Source organism: Osmia lignaria, chromosome 15, assembly GCF_051020975.1.
Source record: "Osmia lignaria lignaria isolate PbOS001 chromosome 15, iyOsmLign1, whole genome shotgun sequence".
NCBI lineage: Eukaryota > Metazoa > Arthropoda > Insecta > Hymenoptera > Megachilidae > Osmia > Osmia lignaria.
In genome coordinates, this window is record NC_135046.1 from 6,204,770 (window position 1) to 6,213,988 (window position 9,219).

Below are 9,219 nucleotides of genomic sequence, written 5' to 3' on the forward strand. Positions count from 1 at the left end.
ATATCTCATGATTTAAAATGTCTGTATTTACAAACTGTATTAATGTTTTCGTATATAAAATTATATATAATTTCCTTATAAAACTTATCTAAATAATTTAAATATGTTAATAAAATTGTATTTATTAACAAATTTAGGAAAACGAAATTCGCGAACCTATAAAAGTATCGAAAAATATCAAGTAAATACAGTAAATACAATGAAAAATGAAAAGATATTTTTTCTTTCTAAAACTATGGATAAGCAAATTTGAAAAAACACAACTCAAATATTATAAATCGTAATTACAATTTGTATTTAACATCTCAATTGCTACACATTAATGTTACCTATTAAATCGAGCAACATCGTGTCTGCCTTCTAGCGAAGAATGCTACAAATTATACATAAGTAATTGTGTATTCGGGTATATAACTTAAATATTACATTTTAACCAAAGGAATTTGATGTGTAGTATAAATCTTTAAGTCGATTAGTACTTCAATTGATATCTCATTTATTTAACTAAGCCCATTTTTTTAGCTTCCACTTCATAAATTAATAACCTCCACATTTTCACTACAAACACTTCTGCTTCTTCGTCTAATACCTGTAACAAAGATTTTATTAAAATTATGACAATTTTTATATTCTCGGTTGATTAAATGAAAATAACTTACCATCTGTACATCGTCGAGTATGCCTTGAGGTGAGCTGCCAGCCATTACTTTGCTACAAATAAAATCTACTAGTGTAGGTTCAGGTTCTCCAATATATTCAATAATCTTCTTATTAATCCACGGCCTTATCCGTTTCTCCATTAATGTCTATAGAAAAATATTAATTACAATTCGATGTATAAATTATAAATAAAATATATCTTTATTGGAACACCTCTTACATTATCTATTACGGCCCAGTCAAGTTGATATCCAAACAAAGCGTTTTTATCTGTAGGTATTTTGTCAATAAGAGATTTAATGTGTTTTCGTTTTTCTTCTTGACTTTTTGTACTTTCTTCTTTACCGGATTTAGGAGTTTCTTCACTGGATTTCTTCTTTTTCTCTTCGCCGTAATCTAAAGTATCATTTGAATTAAAAATAGAACACATTTAATCGCATTATAGAAAAATCTACCTAAAGGAACTAGTTTACGCTTCTTCGCGTTATTAGCACCGTCGTCGTCGTCGTCGTTATTAAATACATCTTTCACGTCGATTCGACCTTTTTTTCTGCTTTGATTCGTTTGTTGCGAATTAACATTAACAGCTGTGCTCGGACTAGCAGGGGTTTTATTACCGATACCGTGATCACTGCCACGATTGCCTCCGCTTCCCATAGCAAACGGTACAAAGTTACCTACAATCACACAAATGTAACACACGAACAAATGATTTACCCCTTGATCGATCGAACGATTTACACAGTTTACTCACTACTACTTGTTTTTTCTGGTTCACTAACGAGAGACATACGCGAATCTTCGTCTAATGTGGGTGGAATGGATTGAACTGGAGTCGTCACAGTTTGATGAGAAGGTGACGCTCTCGTACCCTTCACACTTTCTCTATCCGTTTCTACGACTTCCTCATTCTCTTCGCCGTCGCGATGATGATTCTGATGATGACGATGATGCCTCCGATGATGATGATGATGCCTTGGCGGGGTTCTGGATGGTGCTTCCGACTGGGAAACATCATCAAATTGTACACATTCGTCACTGTCACTCTCGATTGGCTCAGTTTCTATAGGTGGCATAATTTCTTTCTCTTTTTTCACTACTTTCTCATCCTCTTCATCGATTATAGTAATTACTGGTTTAGGCTTATACTGTTCTTCCCTTTCGGCTTTTAACTGAAATCATATCATAAATACACTATAAATTTTCAATCTTTGGAGGACTCTACTAAACATCGCTTCAATATATTTTACCCTTTCAAATTCGGCCGCTGGATCTGGATGAGAAGCGTCGGCATAAAGTTTATCCCGAAGACGTTGAAGCTCCTGACGCTCGGCACACCGATCTCGCGAATCGGCTTCAGCTTCCAATGCTCTCTCTTCCAGTCTTCTTGAAAGTTCTTTACCTTTGTAATATTTAGCGTCGTCTCTATCATCGTCGTAGTCTTCGAGAAATTCTTTCAAGCGTTTCGCTTCTCTTTCTCTTGCCTCGCGTTTCGCTCTACGCTTCTCCGCTTCTTTTTCGTACTCTTTTTGCTTACGACGTTCTCGCGTCTCCCATGCTCTCAAACGTTCCTGGTAAGCCGCTTCTTTTTCTCGTGCCCTTCTCTCGTTCTTCTTCCTTTCCTTCGCTTCCTCCTCCTCTTCCCTCTCACGCATAATCTCTCTTTCGGTTTTTCTCGCCTCTTCCCTTTCTCGTTCCCTTTCCCGTTCCCTGTCCCTTTCTCTTTCTCTGTCCCTTTCACGTTCTCGTTCACGTTCTCTTTCACGATCCCGATCTCTTTCTCGTTCCCTTTCGCGGTCCCTGTCTCGGTCTCTATCTCTATCACGGTCTCTTTCGCTTCTCTGACGATCTCTGTCTCGTTCCTTAGACCTTGAATGAATATGAAAATGTTAATATTTCAGATTACATTACATTACATTCTTGACTATATTTGTTTGATAATGTTTTAGTCAATTGTAAATAATAAAATGAAGATAATACCTAGACTTAGACCGTCTTTTATCTCTTCTACTACTTCCAATACTACTACTACGCCCCTTATGAGATGTAGGGCTGCTAGGATCACCATCTTGATCATCTTTCGTACTACTACCATCCCGCCTATCCCGTCGCTCTTTTTCACGTTTCTCCCTTTCTTCTTTCTCGACTGCTTCTTTCTTCCGTTTCACTTGAGCCTTCTCCTCCTCCTGCTTCTATAAAACACAAAAATGCAGGAACTGGTGAGACCAAAACAATCACAGTAAACTTATCAGGCTGTGATAATAAAACGCAAAAACTAGCAATCGTATTCTCCTGAGTTATCAAAATTAAAGGGTAGAAAAAAGGTTACTGTAAGTGAAAAGTTAGTTAATATGTATAAAAAATAGTGGTAATATCATTACACTATAACAGTGCAGTATTATCATTTTCTTTTGAAAATATAAATGCCCTCATATATATAATATATATATATACACACATATTAATAAAATATAAAATATTTCACATTGAATATCCATACAGTGTACATTATTAGAGATTTCATTGATTAATAGTAAAACTTATGAAAAATGTACTAAAACTCTTTTAAAAACAGTGCCCTGATAATACCAATGAAATGATCAATTTTATATTATTTAAAAGAAATACTTTAGAAAAAAATTTTGATTTCTTATTTGAAAAACAAAAAAAAAACTTAAAAGTTCATTGCTCTTTAAACTTGATATAAATAAGTTTAGTATCTAACATTGAAAAAAAATTATAACATTGAACGATTACTAGTTGTACAAGAATTAATCACATGTCAGATATCATAATTCTGTTCATCTCAGTATGGTATACTCACTCCACTGGAGCATGCTCGGTCAGCAGCATCTTACACGAAATCTTGTTTACATATCAATTACCTAAGTGCAGGTATAAATTTTGGAAACAAGCATAAGAAGTTTCTTAAGCTCTACTTAAATTAAGAATACCTTAATGCTAACAGACGCATCGTAGAGGCCACCCAATGTACTTACAACATTGCAAATGTGCCTGTAAATCAATAATGTCTAAAACTATGTAAGTCTAAGAGTCGAAAGGGATGAATATTTAGATTTCTTGTCAATACTCAATAATTATTAGAAAGTATTATACCAATCAGAAGCGGAGTCATCACGAAGAAGGGATTCCACCAAAACATCTTTCACTTTTTCCAAGAAACTGTCACACGTCTGTCAACTTTTTCTTCTGGCTATGCAGCTGATGCAGCAAACTGTTGGATATCAAATGCACAATAGTTTGCCCACCCTTATCGTCCCGTGTTATCAACGTAACGTCTTAGAAATAAATTAGTATGTTTCATCCTTACTGATATAATAGTAACAATAATGGATTACTGTTTGGAGAATCCTAGACTAAACTTTGATCAGTATTTAATAAAATATTCCTATTTACTCTTCTTATAGAAAACAATAATGACTAAAAGTCAATGCCATGTATAAAAATGCTAATAGGAAATGTAATTTAAAAAAAAAAAATACATAAGTTGCTTTTCTTTTTTAATTCTCATGGTTGTCCATCCATACAGTAACCCATATATTTTTTAAACTAATAAGGATAGAATAATTGAGTGCATAAAAATAGATGCACATATGAGGAAAAAACAGACTGTTGAAACATGAAATATCAGTGGTCATAGGTATTTAGATGGGCAGTTCACTAACAAAACTACAAGAACCGAATGGTTGTGTTGGCTCATGGTTGTGGAGTTTACTCACGGTGTGAAGTTGACTTGGTCAGTCAGTGTGGTGGTACCGGAGAATGGAGGAGCGCGCACCTAGGTACTACATGTCTGATCGAGACGCTGACAGAAGCTGTTTACACAAAATAAAGACAACAACTGAACAGTCGCCATTGTGAAGACAAAATCATTTCATTGTGTGTAGGATTCAGAAAGTCTCGATCCTATTAATAATCTATCTAAGAATATATTATAAAGTATGTCAGCGTCAAATTTCTTTGTTCAAAATGATATTTTTTTGTTATCAGTCCTAGCCAATATGTAAAAACAATTGGAATAGCAATTAACTGACCTTCTATTATCAATACTAGACTGCTAGACTTTAATACAAATAACAACAGAAAATAGTTAATTGATTATTTTCTGCAATAGAAAAATATGTATCAACTAATAATAGGGGTATATAACACCTTTATACTGATCTTATAACTTCTATTACTAACTATATTATTTCTGTATGTTATAACTTTGAAATATTGCTATTAAAGCCTTCCAATTCCTTTTACTTTCATTAACTTCACATCCTATTTTATTATTATGTAAGTATTAAGGTATTCTTTTTGTTTTCAGATTATCAGATTAATTACCTAGTATTTCTTTTTTTAATATTGAATACAATATTACATGAGAAATATATATATATTGTACTTTCATGAACATACTAGTGCTAGCAGTTTAGCACAATAAGTATAGAAGCGGATAAAAAATTTGATAAAATTTCAAATACAATAGCAATAGAATGCTATTAATATAACGCAGAATTATATGTGACGAGTTAAGAAAATTGGAGTTCCAATAGAAACAGATTTATCTGCTTATATGGTGTCAGCATGTTGTACAAGATTCTCCCGTCTTAATATTGCACATTTCTTGTTTTTTCATGTTTTGTTGGTTGGATATACTCTGACTTACCGACGAGGCTGCAGCTGCCTGCGAAAATACGAGGGATGTGCTGTGATTGACTCCCTTCAGAGCCAATGAGTGAGTGAAAGAGTGGTCCCCACACACAGCATTCCTAGGCGTGTGCGTTTGCTGTGTGCGACGCACGCTGCCTGTTATTATAATTATAGCAACGAGTCACGGCTCCAATTATTTAGAGCTAACATAGCACACACGCACTTTATCACAATATACTTAAGAACTAAACTTTATAACTATGCACTTGTAATCCTCTTTTGCCTGCCCAAATGCATTATATAACATTCTACATATATACTGCGAGTTTAATCAACGATTATCTAACGAGAATTGTAGATACAATATAATCAGATGCAATAAAACATATGTCTAAAAGTCCACAAAGTATTCACAATACATTTCATTAGGTCATTTAAAAATTGTAAATACGTTTGAATATTTGTATAATGAGCAAATTTAGTCACAAATCAAATACTATTTTGACACCATTATATAGCTTTTAATATATAACATATAATCAAAAAAATATGAACCCGTGTATTCTAATTTTATAAAAAGATACATTTAAGTTTTTTTGCTCCAAAAATGAATAGAAAAGATAATCCAATATGGTACTTTTATAGATAACAGAACCAATACTACAAAGTATTACAAACATATTGTCTATATTTTCCGTAACTACCGGAAGAAAATAAATATTAGGTCTAAGAATTTCCCTTTCAATAAACTACCATACTTCTTATAGAAAAAATGTGAAAAATGAAATGTGTTGCATATCATATACACAGAAAATCATATAAATACTGGTGTATAAGAAAAATTTTTAGAAAAAGTTACAACATATTACAGAATAATGTTTATAATGCTTCGTAAAAGATTCGCATGGTCAGCAAATAATTGAAAGTAACTGTTAATATTTGTAAACCTAAGCTTTAACAAATTTTTTACCCAATCCTATTAGACCACAATTTGTAATACCTTCTGACATTTTGGTATATCACATCCGACAATATATCCAAAAAAGAAGGGCAGAAAAGTAGGAGTGACATAAGAAAAAGATTGCTAATATAATTGTAAAAATAATTACCTTCATAACCTCCCTGAACTTTCCAATTTCTCTGGTAATCAAGTCTCTTTTACTTTCTTCTATTTCCGCATCATCCAAGTTCAATGATTTTGCAACCATCTTTGTTTGATGCTCCTCTACAATATATCGCAAAATAGTACCTGTTAATTTTCTAACTTAATTGCTTGAAATACTATGAAGAAGGTAATATACTACCAGGTGCAGTTTGAGCCATTTCCAAATCAGCAGCATGTTCGGCTATAATTTGATTAATACGAGCTAGTGCATCTGCATCCACTACTCTCATGCCTTCATCCATATAATCTTCACCTTCTTCTCCTTCAGCTCCTTCTGTAGGTGTTTCATCCTGTAAAGGTGACTGACCTCCTCTCAATTTTTTTCTTCTTTCCGCTAAAATGAGTAAAAAAAATATAATTAATCAGAATAGAAGACAAATATTAGTATAATGCATATGCGATAATTTAAAAAAATGAAATTTACCTTTAAATTGATCCAATACAACTTTAGCTTTTGCATCAACTTTGACAACAAGTTTTTTTGTACCTATTTCCATATCATGAAGTAATCTAACTGCTCTAAGACCTGCATCAGGACCTGCATATTCACAAAATCCGAATGCCTGGACTCTCTTCCACGAGAGGACATGGCCACATGCACCCAGAATATGTCTAATCATTACATCTGGTGCTCTATCCATAATATTACCGATAAACACGGTAACTGGTGGACCTGATTCTCTCTCACGGCGACGATTATTATCGTGCCGATTCTGGTTACGAGCGTACCGAACAGCTGGAGCTGAGGTCTGCATCGCAGATACGGGTGTTGGAATCATCTATTTTTTATAAATGGTAGTATTCTTAATAATACACATCTCTACTCATGCAATCCAGAATCTTCCCTACCCCTAATAATATATTAATACACTTTTCTTTGTTTTATTACATTACATTTCAAAGCTGATCATGCAGAGATTTAACTTAAAAAACATAAGAGAAAAATTTGTCAGGAACCAGAAATTTAAAAAAAAATTGTTGCTTAATCCATTACAGTTCTACACTATTGATATTTTATTTAATACACATTTAACAGTGTAATCTATAAATGTTAATACATTACATGGTACAACCACATTAACATACAGAAAAAATCATAACTATAATAAAATTAGTAATATTTAAAGAACTACATAACAAATTTATCCAATATATGATACATTAATTTGCTCACACAATATTGATTAAATAACAAATGACATGCTTTTTTCTTTATTTTTTATCTAATAAATTATGTCATTTATTAACAATTTCTTGCACTTATTTCTGTTGATTTTAATTCTCTTTATTAAAAAATATATCAGTGAATCATAACAGACATTAAAATAGTGTTAATAATAAGCAATCTTTTCATTGATTTTATGTAAATATAAGAATAAACAAAAATAATATGGTAAAGTATTACATTAAGAAGATAATCTATGTAAAATATATTGAAACTTTTATTATTAAAATAATTACTTAACATTCTGTTAAAAATGTAACAACATTTAGCAAGTGCAAAAGTGATTAAAAATAAAATCTAAGAATCCACCAATGTCATGTAGAAACAAACATGCTATAATATTTATACATTTAATTTATATGTTTACTTACATGGGCCATAGGCATTACTCCACTTATAATTGGTGGAGGTGCCCCAACCATATAAGGCATAGGTGGGATGCCTGGTATACCCATTGGTGGTTGCCCTGGGTACGACATTTCTTACTTTGAATAGTACTGTGGCAGTGAGCTCGCTAAAAATTAATTAGGAAATTCTTGAAATACATAAATGTCATTCATATAGAACAGATGCAATATCATTAATATAAAAGTAATACAAAAAATTTAATGAAACCCTTTAAACCTTATTACTAATACTAAACATAAAACTTTTTAAACTTTGTCAATAATGATAATCAACTGCTTTGGGTACACTATTTTTACAAAATATAATACATTAATACTATCTAATATCCAAAAGTAAATTGCAATTGATTAAATATTATAAATAAAAAAATTATATGTATTCATCAAATAACCTTTTACTTTTCACATTCTTCACAAACATACTTTAGACATGTATTTAAATATATTCATGTTACACTAATTAATATTACAAAAAAAGAAATATGTATACCTTGTATTAAAATATAAAAACCGTACAACCTACAAATATTATAGTATAAAATCATATTTTTTGTACTAATAGCTATAGATACTAGATAAGACATTAATGGATGCTTCAGTATTCTAACCATTAAATGATCCCAACAAGAAACCAATCTTATACTTACATAATATAATTGAAAATAGAAACAAAGCATTAAACATCATTTGAAAAATATTTATGACATTTTGTTAATGTTCATACAGCCATATAAATGTTACACTAAACACAGGAACTAAAATTTCCACCTTTACAATTTTTCAACTGCTAATCACTTCTTTTCCTCCATTACAGCTTCACACGCTGGTCGCTTCAGGAAACCTATGGTTGGTAGTATGTTTCCCATGTGTTCAAAAATACATCATAAAAAATATGTGTATGTATCACTGACATATACATATACTATGGATACGAGATTCCCATAAGCCAGCTGTACAGCGGTTAAAACGAATTAAAGGAGACTTTACTCGCCAAAGCCGCCACCATTCGACCGATGTATTAAAGGAAATAACCAATCAGCGGTAAGATTTTGAGTACCGCCATCGACGAGAGACTGTCGAAAGACGAGACAGTCTCTCGACGC

The 9,219-nt window shown here is 32.1% G+C and overlaps 1 protein-coding gene across 3 annotated transcripts; it reads right to left on the reverse strand.

Moving 5' to 3' along the window:
• Positions 1–237: 237 nt before the first annotated feature.
• On the reverse strand, positions 238–9,099 carry LOC117600515 (RNA-binding protein 25). Of its 3 annotated transcripts, none has more exons than XM_034316062.2 (12): positions 8,764–9,099; positions 8,081–8,223; positions 6,909–7,233; positions 6,624–6,818; positions 6,429–6,544; positions 2,641–2,852; positions 1,911–2,529; positions 1,415–1,832; positions 1,116–1,337; positions 881–1,056; positions 660–806; positions 238–589 (listed from the first exon to the last, which is right to left on the reverse strand). In XM_034316062.2, exons 2-12 carry the CDS (start codon positions 8,186–8,188, stop codon positions 497–499), a joined length of 2,631 nt encoding a protein of 876 aa, XP_034171953.1. In that variant the 5' UTR covers positions 8,189–8,223; positions 8,764–9,099; the 3' UTR covers positions 238–496. The 3 variants fall into 3 exon arrangements, with proteins under 3 accessions (XP_034171953.1, XP_034171952.1, XP_034171951.1); XM_034316061.2 differs by having other exon boundaries at positions 239–589; positions 6,909–7,263; positions 8,885–9,098; XM_034316060.2 differs by having other exon boundaries at positions 240–589; positions 6,909–7,263; positions 8,764–9,097.
• Positions 9,100–9,219: the final 120 nt, after the last annotated feature.

Bases quoted from the DNA above. Each gene is read 5' to 3' on its own strand.
- LOC117600515 (XM_034316061.2), bottom strand. From the start codon at position 8,188: ATGTCGTACCCAGGGCAACCACCAATGGGTATACCAGGCATCCCACCT. The intron at 2,853-6,428 runs GTAATTATTTTT...TGTGTTTTATAG, and splicing joins AGTTCAGGGAGGTTATGAAG to AAGCAGGAGGAGGAGAAGGC. The intron at 1,057-1,115 runs GTAGATTTTTCT...ATGATACTTTAG, and splicing joins GCGTAAACTAGTTCCTTTAG to ATTACGGCGAAGAGAAAAAG.